A 22399-nucleotide genomic window follows, 5' to 3' on the forward strand; every position below is an offset into this window, starting at 1 on the left:
CCAGTGTCTCTGTACTTCATCTTACTTATCCTCACCTGCTATCTCAGAAAATGATATTTCTTATGTTCTAGGCTCTTGAAAATGCCTCTTTTTACTCTTTTGGGATACTGCTCCAATAAGTTTTATCTCCCCCATTTGCTTTCCTTGGTTTCCCCACTTCTCTGGGCTCAACTACTTGCAGTTCTTCTGACCATGCCATAAGTTCTTTCCTGCCTCTATATCTTTTTTACAAACTGCTGTGCCTGCCTCTATATCTTTTTACAAACTGCTGTGAAGGAATTTCCCTTCATTTTCCTCCTCCTTCAAGACTCAGCTCTAGCATCATTTCCAATGTGGTTGGCTGCCCTTTTTATGCATTCTCATAACTGTCTGTCAATCCTCCATCAAGTGACTCTGAGCTTCCTAGAGAAACACACCATACCTCTGTACTCCCAGAACCTACCACCACTGCCTGGCCCTTAGCAGATACCCAGCAAATGTTAGTGGGAGAAATATCTACAAATAAGCACATGTCTTTCCTACAATTTAAGAATAAACTTTTGAGGGATGCCTGGGTAGCTTAGTTGGTAAGCGTCTGCCTTCTGCTCAGGTCATGATCCCAGGGTCCTGGGATCAAGTCCCACGTTGGGCTCCTTGCTCAGCGGGGAGCCTGCTTCTCCCTCTGCCTGTTGCTTCCCCTGCTTGTGCTCTCTCTCTCTCTCTTTCCGACAAAAAAATAAATAAAATATTTTTTTTAAAAAAAGAATAAACTTTTGAAAAAAGAATAAACTCTTCTTGACCCTGATTTGCTTGCCCTTCCTTTGACAAACATTCTACCTCCTTACCACACATTCTCTTGCAATTTAGTATTCGATACAACTACTGAATCTACTGAGATTACTCTCTTGAAAGTCAGCAAAGAGCTTCCATGTGGCCCATGTCCTCCTTCTCAAGCCCCTCACTTGGCTTCTGTGACACAGTACAACATTGGTTATCTTGGCACCTCACTGAACTTACCTCCCTTGACTCCTTAATTTGTTTCTCCAATGTGAGTAATCCCAAGATTTCCTTCATTCAACCTTTTTTCTTCCTTCACTTTGTCCCTCCGTGAACTTACTCTTGATTTTAACCATAATCTCTGTGTAGATAACATGCGAAGTTTATTCCTAATCCAACTCGAGTCCCTATTACTCTACCAAGACCGAGTTCTACATTGTCATTTCTTCGCGTACAGACATGGCACTCATACTTCCACTTGCCACTGTCTCACCCCAGACAAATACTGTCTCACCTAAGAATGATCACGCCACTTTCCTAGTAAGGGCAGACTTCTCCTCAGAATCCTTCTTGTCATTTGCCTCTATTGCTTGGCACAAATGCTCTGTCTTCTTGGAATCCTTATTCCTCACTTATTCCAGGCATCTGCTTCCTGATGAACAATATAAAACCTACTAGTCATCCCTATAGTAGAACGTTTTCACTCATTTCCCAATAATACATGAAATTCAACATGTTTAAAACCAACTTATCATATTTGTCAGTCTTTAGCCTAACTTCCTCCTATTGACTACCCTAGTTTTATAAATCATTCCCCTTTTTCCCAGATAACTGCTAGTCATCTTTGCCTTCTCTTTTGTACTCCACCAATTTAGGTGTCAAATCTTTATTTATTCAACATTTATTCAAATATTCTCTCATTGATCCCTTCCTTTCTATTCTTGGGAACACCATCTTGATTCTGGCCCATATAGATAATAAGGTTATGGACTATAATAATACCCTATCACCTGGTCTTCCTGTTGCCAGGTTCTAAACCCTCCTCTCAGCCACCTTGCCTCCAGATCAGTCTTTCTAAAGGAAAACCTTGATTATATGATTCTCCAGCTCAAAATCTTTGACTTTTCTATTACCCCTTAAATAATGTCTGCAATTCCTATCAATTTGGTAGAATAAAATTATCTTTGATTTTGGAGTCAAAAAGATTTGGATTCAAGTTCTGGCTACTACACTTACCTTTTCTGTAACTTTGAACTTATTGCCTGATTTTTATTCACTTATTTATTCAACATATATTTATTTAACACCTACTGTGTTCTAGGCTCTATATCAGATACTTGGGAAAGAGTGATGAGCCAAACAGACATTGTCCTTCCTTTCCTGGACCTCACAACATAGTAGACTTGTCCCTATTTTTTATTATCATAGTAATTCTAAGTATAAGTCATGTCTCCCTCTCTTGATGCTTTTAGCTCTTGGTTTGTGCTATGCAGGGTATTATAATGCTGTGTACTATGGTTACTTGCATATGTGCTTTGTCTGTCAACCACAGTGTAGGTTCACTGAAAGGTAAGTACCACACCCCATTTCCATAGTGCAAGCACAGAGCTGTGTACATACTAGTTGTTAGTGAATTCTGCTGGGATGTTGTAGACCTAGGGTTAGTCTTTGTAGACCTACTATAATGCCTAGTAACTTTTTAAAGTTTCCTTTTGTCCTGTCAGAATTATGCACTAAAAAAGGAGGGAAAAAAGTAATAGCCGTTTGGTTTCTATTCCTTCTAAGGCCTCTCCTTTTTAACCTACCACCCTGCCTACAACTTTAATAAGTAGAACTAACAGTGTTTGTAACTCATGTACCTTAAGTTTTTTGAAACTGAAAAACAAATGCACTCATGATAACTAGTTAGAAATATTGTCCATGTGCATACAATGGAATGTTAAAATAATGTGTTTTCTTTACTAAATAGCTTTTGGCTTGGTAATGAACAATATGTTGTTTTTCCCTAAGAAATAATTCTAGGACTTTAGTCCTGAACATTATATTTTATATTATATATTTTCAGATTGCTGTGTTTATGTTTCCAGCCATCTTACATTAAGTTAAGCATTTGTCTATCCAAAACAATAGATCAACTATAGCCAAATTATAACCATACCTTTCCTCTGCACACAAAATCCTATAAACAGCATGTGATCATATTGCTTCTAGAATTTATGATTGTTTTCTTCCAAAAGGAAGCTAAATTTAGCCTAGTAATTCTACATGCTCCCAAGGAAACAATGCCTGCTGTGATTTCTAGAATAAATGAATCTGAACCGCAGTTCCTTTACTTGACTAACTAAGAAAGTTTAAATATCAACCTAGTCATTACCACAGATATTAAACCACATTAAAAAACAGCAAGGGGTTAAGAAAGAAATTTGCTGTTTCTGACTTCATTGCTAAATGAGTCTAACTTAGTTGCTGTATTGTCTTTAATATAGAACATTGTTTGCATCTCATAATGGTTCTCTAAAATTACTCGTTCATGGCTTGAGTTCCAAAATTAAACTATGTAGAGTCATGTCCATCTGCACAATGCATCTTTATGTGAAATCAGCTAGAGTTTTTTGTTTTCACTTGATGTAAAAATGCCAGTTAGGAAGGTTTGTTTCTAATAGTTTAACTGGTATGGTTCTTTCAGTTTCTTCTTTGTTTCTAATGACAACTAAACTGCTCTCGCCTTGAACATGTTTTGGCAGATAAGCTTCTCACCATGAAGGCCCCTGCTGTGTTTGCACCTGGCATCCTTGTGCTTCTATTTACCTTGGTGCAGAAGAGCTATGGGGAGTGCAAAGAGGCACGGGTAAAGTCTGAGATGAATGTGAACATGAAGTATCAGCTTCCCAACTTCACTGCAGAAACACCCATCCAGAATGTTGTTTTACACAAGCATCATATTTACCTCGGTACAGTTAACTATATTTATGTTTTAAATGACAAAGATCTTCAGAAGGTTGCTGAGTACAAGACTGGGCCCGTGCTGGAACACCCAGATTGTTTCCCATGTCAGGACTGCAGCCACAAAGCCAATTTATCAGATGGCGTTTGGGAAGATAACATCAACATGGCTCTACTTATTGACACATACTATGATGACCAACTCATTAGCTGTGGCAGTGTCCACAGAGGGACCTGCCAGCGACATGTCCTTCCACCCAGCAATACTGCTGACATACAGTCGGAAGTTCATTGCATGTACTCCCCACAGGCAGACGAAGAACCTGGCCAGTGCCCTGACTGTGTGGTGAGTGCCCTGGGAACCAAAGTCCTGATATCTGAAAAGGATCGGTTCATCAACTTCTTCGTGGGCAATACCATAAATTCCTCGTACCATCCAGATCATTCATTGCATTCGATATCAGTGAGAAGGCTAAAGGAAACGCAAGATGGTTTCAAGTTTTTGACAGACCAGTCTTATATCGATGTTCTACCTGAGTTCAGAGATTCCTACCCTATTAAATATGTCCAGGCCTTTGAAAGCAATCATTTTATTTACTTTTTGACAGTGCAACGAGAAACTCTAGATGCTCAGACTTTTCACACAAGAATAATCAGGTTCTGTTCTGTAGACTCTGGATTGCATTCCTACATGGAAATGCCTCTGGAGTGTATTCTCACAGAAAAGAGAAGAAAGAGATCCACAAGGGAGGAAGTATTTAATATTCTCCAAGCTGCATATGTCAGTAAGCCTGGGGCCCACCTTGCTAAGCAAATAGGTGCTAACCTGTATGATGACATTCTCTATGGAGTGTTTGCACAAAGCAAGCCAGATTCTGCTGAACCAATGAATCGCTCTGCTGTCTGTGCATTCCCTATCAAATATGTCAATGAATTCTTCAACAAGATCGTCAACAAAAACAATGTGAGATGTCTTCAACATTTTTATGGACCCAACCACGAACACTGCTTTAATAGGGTAAGTCATATACATTTCCCACTTATAAATTATGAGGTATAAGTCAGAATAAGTAGCAGTCTAGAAAAGAGCATCAAGGGCTTTTTGGTGCTTGGTAAATGATCTTTATCCAAAATATTTGTATATTCTTTCCAAGAAAATTTAGATATTGAATCTTCATTTAAATATAAAATCATAGCTTGAGAAAAAGTTAATGTGGTTCTAAAAGAAAAAGTATTTTACAGTTTGGGTTTACATGTTTGTCAGCACTTTAGATTATTAAACTTATTTCTCATATAAGCTTTAATAGTTCTGGTCAGATTTACACAAAGCTTAATATAACAGCAATTCCTATAAAATGCAATTATTGAGATCCCAATGCAGTCTTTACAGGATTTAGAATGAGAAGCTCAAGTTAATTTGTGGGTTTTGAAGGTTTTTTCCTTATGAGGCCCCATTCATTCACTGATAAATGAATGGTTTATATTTTGGGCATTATATAAAGAAAATTAAAAACAAACAAAAAAATCTCTTGGTAATGTTGGTAAATAAAATGTTGGTAAATAAAATATTTTTAAATGAGCTAATACACTTCTCTGAATAACTTAGAAAACTAGAGAGGAAACTTTTGTTTCTAAATCCTTCCTTTGGAACTTGCATGGACTTTCTACTTGAATAAACATGTGTCTACCACCTTCTAGTTAGGTACTTTTTACCTGGTTGGTATTTGATATTTATAAATACAAATATTTTGACCAATACTCGTTTATACCTACATGAGAAGGTATTTTCACAGGAGATGTTAGGGACATTCTTTGTTGCTTTGATTTAGATATAGTAAAAGCTACCAGCTATACCCAGAGGATTTATCTTACTAGCCATCAGATCATTTGGTGCTAAAGGAAGAGCACCAAATCAGGAGTACATTGTGGCCTTGGGCTCCCTTGGTTTGGACCCACATTCGAGCATGTGAACCTGGCTATATCTCCTAACACAACAACCACTAGTGGTCATAATTGGATGAACAATGAACAAACCATCTAAAGATGGTTTGACTTTGGAAAACCACATCTCGCTACTTTAGCAGTTTTCAGTCTCAGTAATAAAGGCTGTAATTGTAAGCAGAAGGACATTAAACATATCCTTGATGAAAGTATATAATTTGCTGAAAGGCACCAAGAACATATGAATTCAGAAACATTTGGTTCACTTTTGATGAAATATCTGCTATACTTCCCCAAATGGAAGCTCCAAATAATGTTTTTTTAAGATTTTATTTATTTATTTATTTATTTGAGAAAGAGAGAGAGAACTCATGTGAACAGGGGAAGAGGGAGAGAAAGAGAGAATCTCAAGTAGACTCCCCTCTGAGTGCAGAGCCCCACAGGAGGCTCAGTCTCATGACCCTGAGATAATGACCTGAGCTTAAATCAAAAGAGTCAGATGCTTAACCAACTGAGCCACCCAGGCGCCCCACCAAATAACTTTTTATAAAGCTAGAAAAATACTTCTGAGAAAGTGAATTCATGTTTTAGTGAACTAAAGACATAACTTCCCTCCTTTCCCCTCCAAAGTCTAGGAATAAAAAATAATATACATGCATAAATCCCAACTAAGACTTATTTCTCCCTGCATTCATGTCATACATGTTGCAAACTCTGTAAGAAGCAACAGAATTCCTCCTGAGGCTGCCCCTTTTCTTCACTAGAAAATACAAAAGAATGAAAGGAAACAAAAGGACTTTCAAAAACCTGGAATTAGGGGAAAAATGTAACATTAATAGCATTCCAGAGAAAACACTTTTTTTGTATCCAATAATTGCATCAGAAACACAAGTTTAAAAAGATTCTATTAGGAGTTCCTCCAGGGCCTTTAAAGCACATGACTTTGCTATTTAAATCATGTTCTGTTAATTAAAAAGAGACTTTACCTTATGAGGGTATATTGATAATCCTATTTCATTATTTTATTTTGTACATTTCCACCCTCTGATGTAAAAGTACTTATCAATTCTAGAAATTGTCAAATACATTTGAACTTTTCTACCCCTTTCACTCTTTTAGCGTTCCAAGGAAAACAAAAAGGCAGGCAGGATTATCCAGTGAAATTCAGGTCAGTTTTATCACCCAGGAAAAAAATGCCCAAAATGCACCAACTGCACCTGAAATCATTATCATTCCCATCACAAAAATTCCTGTGGAAAACAAGATGGAGCTTGCCAACATAGTCTTCTTACAAGGGAAGCCAACTTTTGCACTGGCCACATTCCATAAAGACAAATACCTTCAAACCTTTTCTACTTATTTGCCTGTTTATCTTCTCTGGTTACTAAAGATCAAAATTCTTCTGAGAATGAGACTACCCACATTCTCAGTTTTCATATACCAGTCCACAAAAAGACCTCAGATTGTTCCAGCCATCAGCATACAATCATTTCCTAGCTTCATCTTGAAATGAAGACACCGAGAGAGCCATTACTCACACAAAACAGAATGATTTACAAAATCAAACCTGTTTGGAAAGACTAAGCAATAAGATGACTCCATTTTGTCTTGGCAACTTTACTTGGCAAGATATCAGGTGGCACTTTTAACAATTTCTTGGAACTGAGCTTTTGTTTTGGCATAAAGTTTGGTGAATAAACACATATATTGTAGTTTTGTTATTAATATCTCTAATCCATCAAATCTTTATGGAGGGACTGTTGTGTGCTCTGTAGACAAAGAAAGCTGCAGCAGTAACTTTCTGCTGAGGCTTCTGCCTGGTCCCAGTGTGTAAGCAAAGCCATGGCAGGGGTTTTCTGGCCCTGTCTGAGCTTCTGCCATGTACAAAGAGGGTTTCTGTCAGCACCAAGAAAGAGCGTCTTTTAAATTCTAGGGGTCAAGCCAGTATGTAGGCCTGATTTGCTTATTTCAGATCACATATTTGGTTGCTTTTCCCACTCTCACATTTTATGACACACATCTATGCAGACTCTTCGTATACTGCTTCTTATACTGATGACATCAAATCATCTCTTTTGAGTCATTTGATAGTTTCCAGAGCACATCATCTTCATATCTAAGTTATGTGTGTTTCAGAACTTTTTGATTCTGCTTTTGATGTTGTTTCTGGAAAATTATCCTAAGCCACAAGTACCCATTCGTGTAATATTAGAGTTGATTGTATCAGTTCAATAAAAATAAATTCTTGATCTTCACAATATAACCATTTTCTGTGTTGCTTTTGAAAGTGATTCTTAAGGGATACGTTTACAGTGATTTCTAACACTTAGAATTATGAGATTCCATACCCACAAATAATTACTAAATCTTTAGTCTTAAATATCTTTACCACCTTTTTTTATTCATTCATCATTTGACTTCTGTAAACATCCTAAACTGGTATTTGATTAAAGTTGTTTTAGTCTAATGCATATTCCCTAAACAGCACATTACTATTCAAAATAAAATAGTTGAGAAACTATCCCATAATATGGAGACTTTGTAAATCCCCAAATATCCCTCACTTTCTCTTTGGGGATAAACAGTTTCAAAATTCAGTTCGTTTTAAGCACATTGATGGGACTCTTCAACAGTATCATACATATAAGGGATTTACTAACATGACAATTATTCTAGGAAAAAAACAGAATCAGTACACCTTCGCCCAATTTCCTACAAATGAGATCAACATTGACTAAAAAACTTTTTAATCCCTAAATCGTAAAGGTCCTATTCCCTAAATTATGCTTACTAAGAGAAGTGGATTAATACATTTTGGAGAGATTTTCAATCAGAATTGAAATTTGGAAAAGGTTTCTTGAAATATCTCTCATCTAACCAGAAAATACAATTAATCACATTACACTTTTTCTTGCAATTCCAATATAAAAGTTTTGCTCTATATGTAAGTATTTGAAAGAATTAAAAAAAAAAAGAGTAGACTTGTAGTAAAAAAATATTTTCACCAACATCTTAATGACAAATGATTGATCAGTTGAAGGGGAGAAACATGCAGTTTGGTGCCAGTATACCTAGATGCAAGTTGCAGCTTATTACATACCAGTTGTGTGACTTTTGCTGCATGACTTGACCCTTAGAGCCTCAGTCTCCTCATTTGTAACACGCACAGAACAAAACCTACTTCATAGGGTTTTGTAAAATTTGGGGATAATATATATAAAGTTCCTAGCACAATAAGATGACCATAAATTTAGCTCTTTGGGAGACAGCATGGCCTAAAGGAACAAGACTGAAGTCAAACAGATCTGGGTTCAGATGTATACTCCACTATTTTATACCTGTCTGGTCACAAGAGCTTTATTTAAACTTTCTGAACGCATCTTCCCTCCATGCAGGGCATTGGGAGAACAAGTGCAATAATGTTTACAAAAGACCCTAACTTAGTCCTTGGCACATAATAAATAGCAACTATTATTGTAAGGAATACTTATGTGAAGAAACACAAATTTAAATTATTGAATTTTCTGGAAGAGGCACACTCTGATTCTACTGCTCATGAAGGTCTTTCACTTACCTCCCTACCTCTTATGAGTGACCCACCTCCATAATACTTCATTTGTGTAAATCCTTCTTAAAACTTAATAGTTCAAAATAAATAAATAAATAAAAGAGAGAGAGAGGGGAGTGGTGGTGGTTTGGGCTGGAGAGAAAGATAATTGAAACAGAATTGTACCCTAGTCAAGCCAGAAGGTATAAGGTGTTCTTCTTTCCCTAACCTTCCATTCTAACTACCCATAACACTGTAAGATATTGTGCCTCTGTAACTTAAATTATACTGTGCATTCAAGAAATTGCAGATAATGCAGTTTTAGAAAAAGTCAACCTCACAGGTTGTTTGTACCAAGCTTCCTTGTTTTTAGATATCATTTATCCTCAAATTCAAAGAGTAGCCAACCACTTCCCAAAATAAAGGAAACTTAAAGTAGTAATTTTCCATCTCCGTTTCAAGGAGTGCCAAAGTTAAAGGGTCACCACTCAGAGCCATCAGAGGAAGAAAGCAAAGTGATTAGAACAATTCTGAATGAAAACAAAATCAAAACAAGATGCAAACAAGGAATAATAGAAATAGGCAGAAAAATAAACATACAGTGATGTTTCTTTATTACTATTATAAAGATGATAGATGAGTAAAATTGGGTTACATTTAAGTTGTAATGGAAGAAAATAATTGCAGCCTTCCATCAGGAAACCACAAGGACCATTATTGATCTGTCATCCTCAGGGCATGTCTCATAATATTTAATAATATAAACAAAGATTTATAACTCTTTATAGGCCATATATCTGTAATCTCCCACACACCGCACCATTTGAACAGGGAATGTGCAGTCAGTGTTACAAATAACATCCATGTAATTATACTGGTTTGGCATGTCTTATTTAAACAATCTAGCACTCTCAAGAGAGTATTTTTGTATTAGGGATGAAAAATGTGAAGTCAGACTTCAGGGTTTTTTTACTTCCTGTGCTCCGAAACAAGAGAATGTTATCCTATAAGAAAAATGTTATTGAGGATTCTTCATTCTAAACACTAGATACCTTGGCCTTATGCCAAATAAAATAGCTACCAAAGCAAAATCTTGCAAGAAAAAAAACCCTCGAGGTATAAGGCTTCAATATACTTTTTTAAAAAAAATCTAAGTAGAATTTTGTTAATTTGACACTTGATCCCTCCCCTGCTGTAAACTCTTCTTTATTCTCACCCAGGCTCAGGGAGTCGCTGACCCCTACCTTACTTATTTGAATTACATGCTACCGACCCATGAAAATTAGCACACTGCATTATTTTATTAAAAAGAATTTAAGGTTTATCACCCAGCCACCCCATCCCTCCCACCCCGCACCACTCCAGCAACCCTCAGTTTGTTTCCTGAGATTAAGAATTCCTCATATCAATGGAGCACTGGGTGTTATACGCAAACAATGGATCACGGAACACTACATCAAAAACTAATGATGTAATGTATGGTGATTAACATAACATAATAAAAAAATAAATAAATAAAAAAGAATTTAAAATTATTTTCTTTCCAGAATTTTGTAACGCCTTCTGAGATAGCTGGGCACACCCAGAAGGTATTGAAAATGTGTTACAAAATGAGCCACTAGTGTCTTTTACTCTGTCTTCCTCCTGCTAACCCTTCTTTAAACCATTTGGTAGCTTATTCACAGGTCCACCCCAGGAAAGAATTAAAGGCATGACATTTTTGTAAGCTAAGAGCAAAGAAATACAGTTAATGCTAAAACTGTCACCAAAAATATAGGTAAGCTTTACCTGTGGATTACATTGATTCATGATGTGATGAATGCATTTTAAATTAATTCTTCATTCTTCTTAATGTCTTTTGAAGCAGGTGGTATGATCTGTATTTTATTTTAAGTAGTTGGTTTCTCTTTTTAAAAATTTTTATTGTTATGTTAATCACCATACATTACATCATTAGTTTTTGATGTAGTGTTCCATGATTCATTGTTTGTGCATAACACCCAGTGCTCCATGCAGAACGTGCCCTCTTTAATACCCATCACCAGGCTAACCCATCCCCCCACCCCCTCCCCTCTAGAGCCCTCAGTTTGTTTTTCAGAGTCCATCGTCTCTCATGGTTCATCTCCCCCTCGGATTTCCCCCCCCTCATTCTTCCCCTCCTGCTATCTTCTTCTTCTTCTTTTTTTTTTTTTTTAAACATATAATGTATTATTTGTTTCAGAGGTACAGGTCTGTGATTCAACAGTCTTGCACAATTCACAGCGCTCACCATAGCACATACCCTCCCCAGTGTCTATCACCCAACCACCCCATCCCTCCCACCCCCCACCACTCCAGCAACCCTCAGTTTGTTTCCTGAGATTAAGAATTCCTCATTTAAGTAGTTGGTTTCAACATGGAGATTCACTTGGTAAAATTGATGTAGCAAACAATAAGGAGTTCATGCAAAAAAAAATTTTAAGTTGGTTTTTGAAAAGCTGGTGTTAACAGAACTTTGAAGACAGCTCTGACACATGATATTTTCATTGTCATACTACTACATGATTAGAAACAAATGAAAGCACATGCGATCCTGCATTTTGATAAGACTATTAACCTCCTTGAGTAGTAATGGATTTTTTTACTCAGAATCATGTATCAGATTTTGGGTGTTACACCCTTACTTCAGACTTCTGTCTTATCAATGGTCATCCCATCCTGCATTCTTATCTCCTCTAATAAGAAAAAGGAGGATCTGTTAGAATTTGGATAGAATACCCACAAGGAATTTCTGCTGTTGCTTATTCATGGATTGGCACAAATACGGAGTCAGTGGGCACACAGAGTCCAGAATGACTCAGTACCCACATATGTGCTGTAAGTCACATCTCCAGCCGCCAAGGGAGGGCTGTAAAAGGGCTCATTTATCGGGAATGAAACCAAGGGCTCAGCTACTCTTGAAGTTATTAAAACTCCCTTGGTGTTTTGTTGTTGCTGTTGTTTGTTTTGTTTTGTTTTTAATAATAGTGAATGTGATAAGTGATTCTAAGATCCTGAATACATTCCGGTCTGCTTATTATGTATTTTTTTCTAACTAAAATGTTCCATGCTGGTTCATTTGCATATGAATTACTTGCTGAGCAGTGTTGACTTCCTATCTTAAAAGCCTTGGGGAAGAGGTTTACTGCAAGTCACCCTAGACCTAGGCTAACTTAGAGCAGGTGAAGTGTGTCTACCTTCTGTATTTCAAAAATATTCTCTAGTTTTTCAACAAGAAGACAGAAAAATGTCTTATAAATGCATGCTGATATAAAATAAAGGCTATTTTCACCATTCTTGATGCTCACAAAAAGGGGAAATGCCTTATGAATAGTAACTATAAAACAAAAAATAAAAATGGAGGATTCAGACTGCAGTCTGACCTCAGTTTTCTTATTTGGGTAAATCACCAAAATGTTCATCAATCAGAGGACATTAAAATGGTAGGTGACATTTCAAATCACGCTCTAGGTAAAAGGGGTGAATTAAGGTCAGTTTTGATTTGTAAAGCACTCTTTTCTAAAACTGATTTTATGAAAATTAAGTTTGCTGAGTTGTCATCTCAAAATATATGGATTATTCATGATTTGCTAGAATTTATGTCCATATACCAGAAAAGTGTAAATTTGTATGATATTAAATTTTCTAATGACATTTTAAATTTAAAATCTGATTAACACTTGCATCTAGCAGCCACTCTACTAACTGAACTATAGGTGAGGTGATGCTCAGCAAATGGGACAAATGCAAAGATTAAATTGGTCTGTGAGCTGAGTGAATCAATAGTATTTAGTGCTAATGCACTAAGCAGATACAAGCACTAATGCAGTGGGAGTCAATAGCAAAAACGAATATCTCTAAAAATTATCTTGACAATAAAATGTGCAATATTTTCCATTTATTTTAAGCTAATTACATTACATGCTTGTTCTTTCATCTTATTAGTTTAAGCCAAGTTCTGGAAGCCTAATCGTTTTATTTAGTGCATAAAATGACCAAAAAGTTGTGATCATTGTTTTCAGCAAAAGACAGAGGAAAGGATTTATTCATACAACCGAGATTCAACAAGAAATTCAATAGATTTCTTGGCTAGGAGTGCCTAACCTTTCAGGTAGTACAGTGGTGAATGAAATAGGCATGGGTTTTGTCTTTATGAAGCGAACACACTAGGGGAAGAGATGACAATAAAAACTCAGTCACACCAATAAATACATCATTATAGTTTATGAAATATACTGTGAGGGAAAGGAACATCTGTGAATGCAAATAAGGAGGAATATGTTAATTTGATAGCATAGTCACAAAAGGCCACCCCAAGGAGAAGACAGTTAACTTTTACATAAGGCTAAAAGTTAACTTTTACATAAAGCCCAAAATTTTAGAAAAAGCCATGTCCATATGTACATGGCCAATTACATAGCCAGTATTTATAAACTAATAGTTATTACCTGTTTAATAAACTTTAGGACTTAACTACATGGTGCTGCATTTAGCCAGCTTTTTGAAGTGGATTCTGGACATGAGTGCATATTATTTTACACTTAGAAAAACATATCACAAGAGGTAGAACTGTCCCGGAGATTTAAACTTTTTTAACAGTATGTATTTTAAAAAGTTGTTTGTGTATTCAAAGTTTGCCTTTTCTTTGATTTCTAAGTGAATTAAGTTACTTTTCATTAAGTAATTCTCAGTATGAGGAAGATAATGTGTAGATTTCTAGAAGCTAAGCACATAATGTAGGTAGCACTTACTGCCTCTCCTAGCCTATCACTTTAATCAGCTTTGAAACAGAGATGTCTTGTACGTGTCCAAGTTGTTTCTTTCTTATCCCCCTCACCTTTCTCCTGTGGCCAACACTAGAAACCTATGCATCAGAAGAACCTGCATTTCCTGGGGGTGGAAGGGATTGTCCTATTACCAGTAGGTCCTGTGACAAAGTGAATCATAATTCCAAGAACACACAAAATAAGCTCCTTTGAAACTATCAAAATTATAAAAGTTGATGGAATTCAAGGGAATGTGACGCTGAGGTGGGCCCAAATCATATTCTCTTTCTACATCTATATACCATCCTCTGCACAGCTGTCTTCATTTTAGACTATTTCCTTCTCATGTGAATCATGTGGCCTAGAGGGCTAAGTGAGAGGCAAGTGCTCCCGGGACTCACGAGGATGTCATGAGTGCCTACTGAAGGAAGAAGGTACAGGGGCATGCCCTCTAGTTAGTGCTGCCTTTATATTGTTCTAATGCATCTCTAGCTGCAGATATTTTGCCTTTTTCTTTCATTTTAATCATGTTCATTTATATATACTTAATCATGCAAACATCTAAATAAGTTTAAGGTCTTAGAGGGCAGGCAGTTTGTCCTGCTTCTTTGTACCTAAGTGTATGCCTTGCAGACCACAGATAATAGGGTTGATTTTATTTGACAAAAAATGTTGTCCTCCAAAAGAAACCTATATATTTACATAGTAAATAGAGACCATCTAAATTGCTGCAGTGTTTGGATAAAGGCCCTTGATAAAATCTACAAGTGTATTTTTATGACTGGGTCGTAAAAGGCACTGTTTTTGCCATCCCCACAAACCATGAAGATTTGAAATGCAAGTGCAAAAAATACATGTGAGGAATTGAAAGAAATACTCACCTTTTTCTTCCTCATTTTGTTCACTTTTGTTTGGTCAAAAAGAAATGGAGTCTACCATGGGAAAAGATGAGGGAATAGGAGGCATTTAATCCTCAGGGCTCATTCCTGTGCCTGCAAGTCAGAGAGGTCACTGGCTTACCCCTTCCTGAAGGCTATAATTATAGCAAAGGACTATTTATTTCCAGTAAAGTAACCAGAATCCTAAATGTAAGAGATTGTTTATAAGAGTACAGTGTGTGTCTGGGGTTGGGGGCGTGGGGAGGGTATACAAAACCTTAGGAAAGATAATAGGGAGGTGAGATTATTTTTCTTCATATATCCACAATATGAGAAGGTCCAAGACTGTGGACATGTTTGGAAGTGCAGTAATAGAGGCGAATCTAAGGTCAAATTAGGTGATCCTGGTACTTAAGGAACTGAATTAAATAAATAAAGATGAGGAATTTATAATAGAATATATCTGATGATTCATTATATCTGATAATTCATTAATGTAAACTTATTTATGGCTCCAACATCATGGTAAACAAGAACCAGTAAATGTATTAGTAAGAGTAATTGAGAAGTATCTCTAATTTGAAAATACCAACTACGTTGGGTTTATCTAGAGCTGATACGGAAAAAAATGGGCAGTGTTTCTTATTCTCAACTAAACACTCTGACTTCTGAAGGGTCATAACAAAGGTATTAATTCCAAGTAGAACTGGGCAGAAAAAACACAAGATCAACTCTGATACTGGCCCAATATTAAGAATAGTAGTCAGAAAAAAAAAAGAATAGTAGTCAGTATTTGCAAAATAATGAATAATATGTAAGCAGTTGTTTAACAATAGTATTAACATTGTAAGGTCGGGTTTTCGACATGTGCAGAGAAGACTAAAATATGTGCCTGCTTGAAAATATATATATATATATATTATGGTAAGTTGTGATGATGTTTCTATCTAGATACTTTTTTAGAATCAAATGCTAAGAAAACATAAGCACTAATTTCAGATTTTTAGGCAAACAATACTTTTTGTGATTCTGAGTATGTGGCATGGCGGCACTATTGAAAATTTGAAGTTCAGCATTTGTGGCACAGTTACAGATCACAAAAAAATAAACACCAGGACTTTGCCACACCTAATAAGAAAGCTCTTTTAAAAAAAAATAAATAAATCCATATTTTTCAGGGTAGTTATGGTGTAAACTATATGATATTGAGTATCTTATGACCCTCATGATAACAATCCAGTTGAATGCAGACAAACTCATAAAAAAAGAGGGATTATGAAATATTTGAAAAGTAAACATCTAAATTTTCATAAGTAAATATTAATTTAGCATTTGTGTGAGCTTTAGATAGTAAAGCTTTTTCTATATTCTCTAGGCCCTTAGAACCAGCTGTTATAACTCCCCTGCTTTATTTAATACTCTATATGCTGGGAATTCACAAACCAGCTAAGAAATAGTCAAATTTTATATTTTCACTGTAGAAATATAATAAAATCTCTGTTCCAGTGAATGGTTGGATAATTACTTTAATAATGATATTATCATTGCTTCATTTTCTCTTTCTTGCTGCTAGCAAGGCTTTTATTTTATACTCTGAACTCTGGCTAAATTACAAGTTAAACTGAACTATTGTTTGTTTAATGCTCTATTTCCTTCTAACCTTATTTTCGTCTACCAACCTCAGCCCAGTTCCCCAGTGGCTCAGGAAACCCTCAACTGGGATTAAGTAATAGTTTACACAACCTCTCTCATTCATTAACCCAAGTTGACATTCTCATTCTGTGTACCAACCTTTTTTAAGACTTTCTAAGCACCTTCTCTAGCTTGCTGGTTTGGGTGCAACTAACAACACCTATTTAATCCAGGAACTTAATATTTCCAAAGAATCTTTCAGCCTATTTCAGCCTTCTCCATTAGCACAATCTAATTCAGCCTGCTTCTTCTATTCCTTCTTCAGAATAAAACCTAGTCTCATTTATCATAAATATGAAGTTTCAAAATCTTTACTTCTCTCCTTCTGCATATACACAAAGGAGAAACAGAAAATTGTATGTTATCATTCCAGATAGATTTTCTTTTATTAGTACGTTGAAAATGATGCCAGTAAGATAAAAGTAAATCTCCCTGGCTCCATCCTCATCCCCAACCAATCTGTTTGTCTCCAGACTGCTGCTGGAATAAGTAATCTTTCTTGAAAGCAAACCCATTTATGTTACTGTGTCCCTTAAAATAATTTGAGTGCTCCCCAATGGTTTCAGAGTAGAATCCACACTCTTTAGTATGTATTCAAGAAGTTTCCTACCTTGGCCTTGGCTATTTCCTGGTCTTCAAACCCACCAGTGTGCTGACAAATGTCTAATTCTCAGGGAAGGGGGAGTAGAAGCCCCTGATGTGTAGTGCTTGCCAATTTCTGTGGTGTAAACACCCCCACCAAGCCAATTTCAAGCTACCAAGTTAGTCACTGAACAAGAATTAGGAAGAAATAGTCACAATTGGCTCTGTAAGCAGTGCAAGGTAGCTCAAGCACACCAGTGCCTCCTTACCCTCAGCCTATCATTCTAAACTCCCTTTGCAGATTTCACTTATATAATATAATGTATTCAACTGTGGTCACCATCTTATACATTAGATCCTCATACTTTTTTAGCTGGAAGTTTGTACCCTTTTACCAATGTCTCCCTATTTCTACTGCCCACTCCCACCCCACCCCCCTGCTGCCCCAGCCCCTGGCAGCCAGTTTTCTACTGTCTCTATGAGCACAACATTTTTTTTTTTTTTAAGATTCCACATAAAAGTGATAACATGCAGTATTTGTCTTTCTCTGTCTGGCTTATTTCACTTAACATAATGCCCTCCGGGTTCATCCATATTGTGGCAAATGACAGGATACCTTTTTTTTTTTTTTTAAGTCTGAATAGACATATGCACCTCATCTGCTTGATCCGTTCATCCACTGATAGATAATTAGATTGTTTCTATATCTTGGCTATTGCGAATAGTGCTGCAATTGACATGGAAGTACAGATATCTCTTGAGATAATGGTTTGTTTCTCTTTTTTTCCCTTTGGATAAATACCCAGAAATGGGATTGCTGGATCATATGGTAGTTCTATTTTTAATTTCTTGAGGAACCTCCATGCTCTTTACTGGCTATACTAGTTTACATTCCCACCAATACTGTACAAGGATTCCCTTAACATCCTCACCCACATTTGTTCTCTCTTGTCTTTTTGATAATAGCATTCTGACAGGTGTGAGGTGAAATCTCATAGTGGTTTTGATTTGCATTTCCCTAATTAGTGATGTTAAGCACCTTTTCATGTTCCTGTTGGCCATCTGTACATTTTCTTTAGAAAAATGTCTATTCCGTTTCTTTGCCCATTTTTTAATTTTTTTCTTTTTTTGCTACTACTGAGTTGCATGAGTTCCTTGTATATTTTGGATATTAAGTGCAATGTGACTCAACCTGTGAGTTTATCAGTTATGTGTCAACCTATCATTCTTTTAGTTCCCAGAATCCATCAGTATCTCTCACAACCCTGCCTTAACATATATTACTTCATCTGCCTCAAATTCCCTTTAACACTCATTTTGTCAGGTTAACACTTTCTCCCCATTCTTTACAATTCTACTCAGGCATTTCCTGCCCCAGGAAATCTTCTCTAGTTTTCCCCTAACCCTCCATTCTGGATAAGCTGCCTTTCCTGAGTGCTCCAGTAGCACCCTTTATTTCTACCATATCTTTTACCACACTCTGTGGTAATATGTTCACTGGTTTCCTCATTAGCCCCTTGAAAATATGGACTGTGACTTTTCAATCTCCATATCCTAGTACCTAACAAAGTATCTTGAATAAAATATCTGTTTATCAAATGGACACATAGTTATGACAAAGCCTCATATTTCAAATAATGTAATAAAATGCTGATTCATAAAAATAATTTTTAGATAAAACAGTTTTTCATTCTCTCCCCCAAATCTCTAAAAATTAATTTATAGAATTGGGGAGTTTCCAAAAGTTAAATTAGCACTGAAGAAATTCTGGGATGTTTCATCCCCTTCCTTACACACACACACACACACACACACACACACACACACACTCCATCATCCACTAGTTTGGAATGAAGATGGATCAAAAAACAAAGATGGAGAAAAATGAGAGGAAAAGAAAAGATGAAGATAGGTAGGGTGAAGAGACAGGAATTTCAGAGCTTTGTACTTAATCCAAATTGGGAAAACATAATTAAAGCAATTAAAAGGAGAAAGGTAGAGTAACTTTTCTGCTCCTTAAGTCTTTCTTGAGCCTTTCAGCAGAGCTTCCCCTCTGAGTAGGTGATATTGTCTGTATGAAGCACTTTAGGCCACACCTTCTGGTGGACATTGCTCAAGCAGTGGTACAGTAGCGGTGCCCTCCATGAAGTTTACTTTTTGAATCCAAAGATTTTTTTCACTACGAACCGCCAGTCCATGATTTCAAGTTGAAAATAATGTGTGAGTTAAGGAAAAGAAGTCAAGAGTGAAGGTCTTTTTCAATACCACCCTTACTGTGCCACAGGATTACATTCCACAATGGCAAATCATTTCATTGGTCCTAAATACATTCTTGGTACAGAGCATGAGCTTGGACTTGATGTAGATGCAGGAAGAATAGAAAAGAATTGGGTAAGGGCCTTGGGAACTTTGGTCAATGAGGAGGGTTGCCCCAGATTGAGGTTTCTGATACACAGTTCTGGTCAGGAACAAGGAAAGAAGATGAGTAAAGAGTCTCACTGCAAATGGTAAGGAGGAAAGGAGGGACAAGAGGTGATGACAGTCATGGCAGGCTAGGATATAGTCATGGGTTTAAACAATATACTGGGGCCCAGTTGAAGAACTCTGGTTTCATCTATCTTTCACCTCTCCTGGCTCTCCACTAAGACATTCATCAGCCTGGTTTCTATTGAGCGTGACACTGTTCGGCACATAAACAGACCATGGCTCTTATACCCTAAAGAAAGAATTGCTTCTGTTGTATTGCTTAGTGCACAGTAACTGGTGCTCTGTCTTTTGAGTAGCTCTTACAATTCAGTGAGTAAGTACATTAAAATTTGTTTTCTGGGCGCCTGGGTGGCTCAGGTGGTTAAGCGTCTGCCTTCGGCTCAGGTCATGATCCCAGGGTCCTGGGATTGAGTCCCACATCGGGCTCCCGGCTCAGCGGGGAGTCTGCTTCTCCCTCTGACCCTCTCCCCTCTCATGCTGTTTCTCTCTCGCTCGCTCTCTAAAAAATAAATAAAATCTTTAAAAATAATAATAATAAAATTTGTTTTCTATTAACTAAATTGAAGAAAGCAGAAAAATTCTATACACTAAGCATTAAAATTCGCTTCACTTGGGGCAACTTTCTTTATGGATCACTCTGTCACTCCTGGCTCTGACTGAGGTGAGGTATGAAGCCTGCTAAAGCCAAATGGACTTGGTCTGTTTCAGATCTGATTCACCTTAGGAAATGATGATAAAGAAGCAAACATTTTAACACTTAGAATTCCAGAACTGCTATCATTATAGAATTCTGAGTCTTTTGAGTCCCAAAGACCTCGAGAAGAAGGTGGATATATTTTTATTTCATTTATATAAATGCATTTGTACAGATGTGTATATAAATCCATACACACATATACATAAAATACATCCTGCTCCAAGTATTTCTATCTTCCCTCTTCACTAATCCAATTTCTGTCAAGACCTGTGTCAACTTTGGCCTCTGCCATGAGCCTTCTCTTGCTTTTTAAGCCCACAACTGATCTGTTTTCCTAATCTTATAGCATTTACCACCTGTACCAATGTTTTTGGAATGTATCTTACAGTGATGTTCTTTGCACTTTGCATTGTTAGTTAGCTATTTTGTGTGTCTGCCTCTGACACTGGATTCATTTTATTTAAACCTCAAAACAATTCTATTAGGTGTGCATTTTCCCATTTTACAAGTGAAGAAGTGAGGCTTGGAGATCTAAGTATCCTCTCTAAGTTTGCATAGCTAATAAGGGCAGGGCCACTCCAGAGCCCATGCTCTTCTCCTCTAGGCTGGGATGGTTACCTCTGGATGCGACTAAGAAGGTGTTTGGGGAACTTACACTAAAGTTATAGAAGTGGACTTGAACAAGGAGATTCTGGAATCAAGGAAATTAGATTGTAGAAGGCCAAGTCTCTGATTTCCTTTAACTTGATAGAAACATTTATAAGAATCAATAGGTGAATATAAACAATAAAAGAAAAGGAAAAGTCAAAGATGGCTGAGACCTAAAGGGAGAGAGTCACTATTGATGCCATACAGAAATAGGAAGCTAGAAAAGGGAATTAGTTTGGAAAGAAAAGCGATGAGTTTGAATGGCATCGATGGCACATTCAAACTTGGCCTAAAGGCAGTTGCAGAGACAGGGCTGGTCCTCAGAAGAGAGAATGCCGCTGGGTGTATGAAGTTAGGTCATCCCCACGAGGCAGTATCCATCACCTCATGAATCACTAGTGTGGAGCCAGCAGCTGGTTGGCCAGATGCCTGGTTGTATTACGTTCAGGGCCGTCTGAATTGATCAGGGCCAGAGATGATACCCTTCCTCCCTTCCTGGAGACAGATCAGCTCTTCCTTAACTGCTCCCCAGCTTTGCTCCCCTGCTTGAGGTCTTGGATTGTAATGAACTCCGTGACTATTGAAGTCGTGAGGCAGGATTACTTCATCAAGGGGAGCCATTGACAGCAGAAGTATTGAGAAGGCATCTTTCTTTTATTTTTTATTTATTTATTTTTTTAAAGATTTATTTATTTGACAGAGAGAAACACAGCGAGAGAGGGAACACAAGCAGGAGGAGTGGGAGAGGGAGAAGCAGGCTTCCTGCCGAGCAGGGAGCCCGATGCGGGGCTCGATCCCAGGACCCTGGGATCATGACCTGAGCTGAAGGCAGATGCTTAACGACTGAGCCACCCAGGCGCCCCAAGAAAGCATCTTTCTTTTATTTTTTTATTTTTATTTTTTTAAAGATTTTATTTATTTAACAGAGAGAGACATAGCGAGAGCAGGAACACAAGCAGGGGGAGGGGGAGAGGGAGAAGCAGGCTTCCCGCAGAGCAGGGAGCCCGATGTGGGACTCGATCCCAGGACCCTGGGATCATGACCTGAGCCGAAGGCAGACGCTTAACGACTGAGCCACCCAGGAGCCCAGCATCTTTCTTTTAAATGACAGCTGAGCACAACACCAAGTAGAGTTGTCTCTGCAGCACAAAACAACATAGTCACATTCTTAGCATTTGACCACACCAGCATAACAGTCTGGCCTTGCATTAAGGACCACCCCAAAGAGACAGGCGCCTGGGTGGCTCAGTTGTTCTGCATCTGCCTTCAGCTCAGGTCATGATCCCCGGGTCCTGGGATCAAGTCCCACATCAGGCTCCCTGCTCAGCGGGAAGCCTGCTTCTCCCTCTCCCACTCCCCCTGCTTGTGTTCCCTCTCTCGCTGTCTCTCTGTTGAAAAATAAATAAAATCTTAAAAAAAAAAAAAAAGGACCCCAAAGAGAAGG

The 22399-nt window shown here is 37.4% G+C and overlaps 1 protein-coding gene across 2 annotated transcripts in view; it reads left to right on the top strand.

The window, feature by feature from the left end:
- MET (MET proto-oncogene, receptor tyrosine kinase) overlaps nucleotides 1–22399 on the top strand; it is a 116622-nt gene that overhangs the window by 26519 nt on the left and 67704 nt on the right. For both annotated transcript variants that reach the window (XM_035020973.1, XM_035020974.1), the window contains exon 2: nucleotides 3501–4717. In XM_035020973.1, the coding sequence (XP_034876864.1) occupies nucleotides 3515–4717 (1203 nt within the window). In that variant the 5' untranslated portion in view covers nucleotides 3501–3514. The remainder of the gene's footprint in view (nucleotides 1–3500; nucleotides 4718–22399) is intronic.

Source organism: Mirounga leonina, unplaced genomic scaffold (genome assembly GCF_011800145.1).
Source record: "Mirounga leonina isolate KUSES-001 unplaced genomic scaffold, KU_Mleo_1.0 Mir_174, whole genome shotgun sequence".
Taxonomy (NCBI): domain Eukaryota; kingdom Metazoa; phylum Chordata; class Mammalia; order Carnivora; family Phocidae; genus Mirounga; species Mirounga leonina.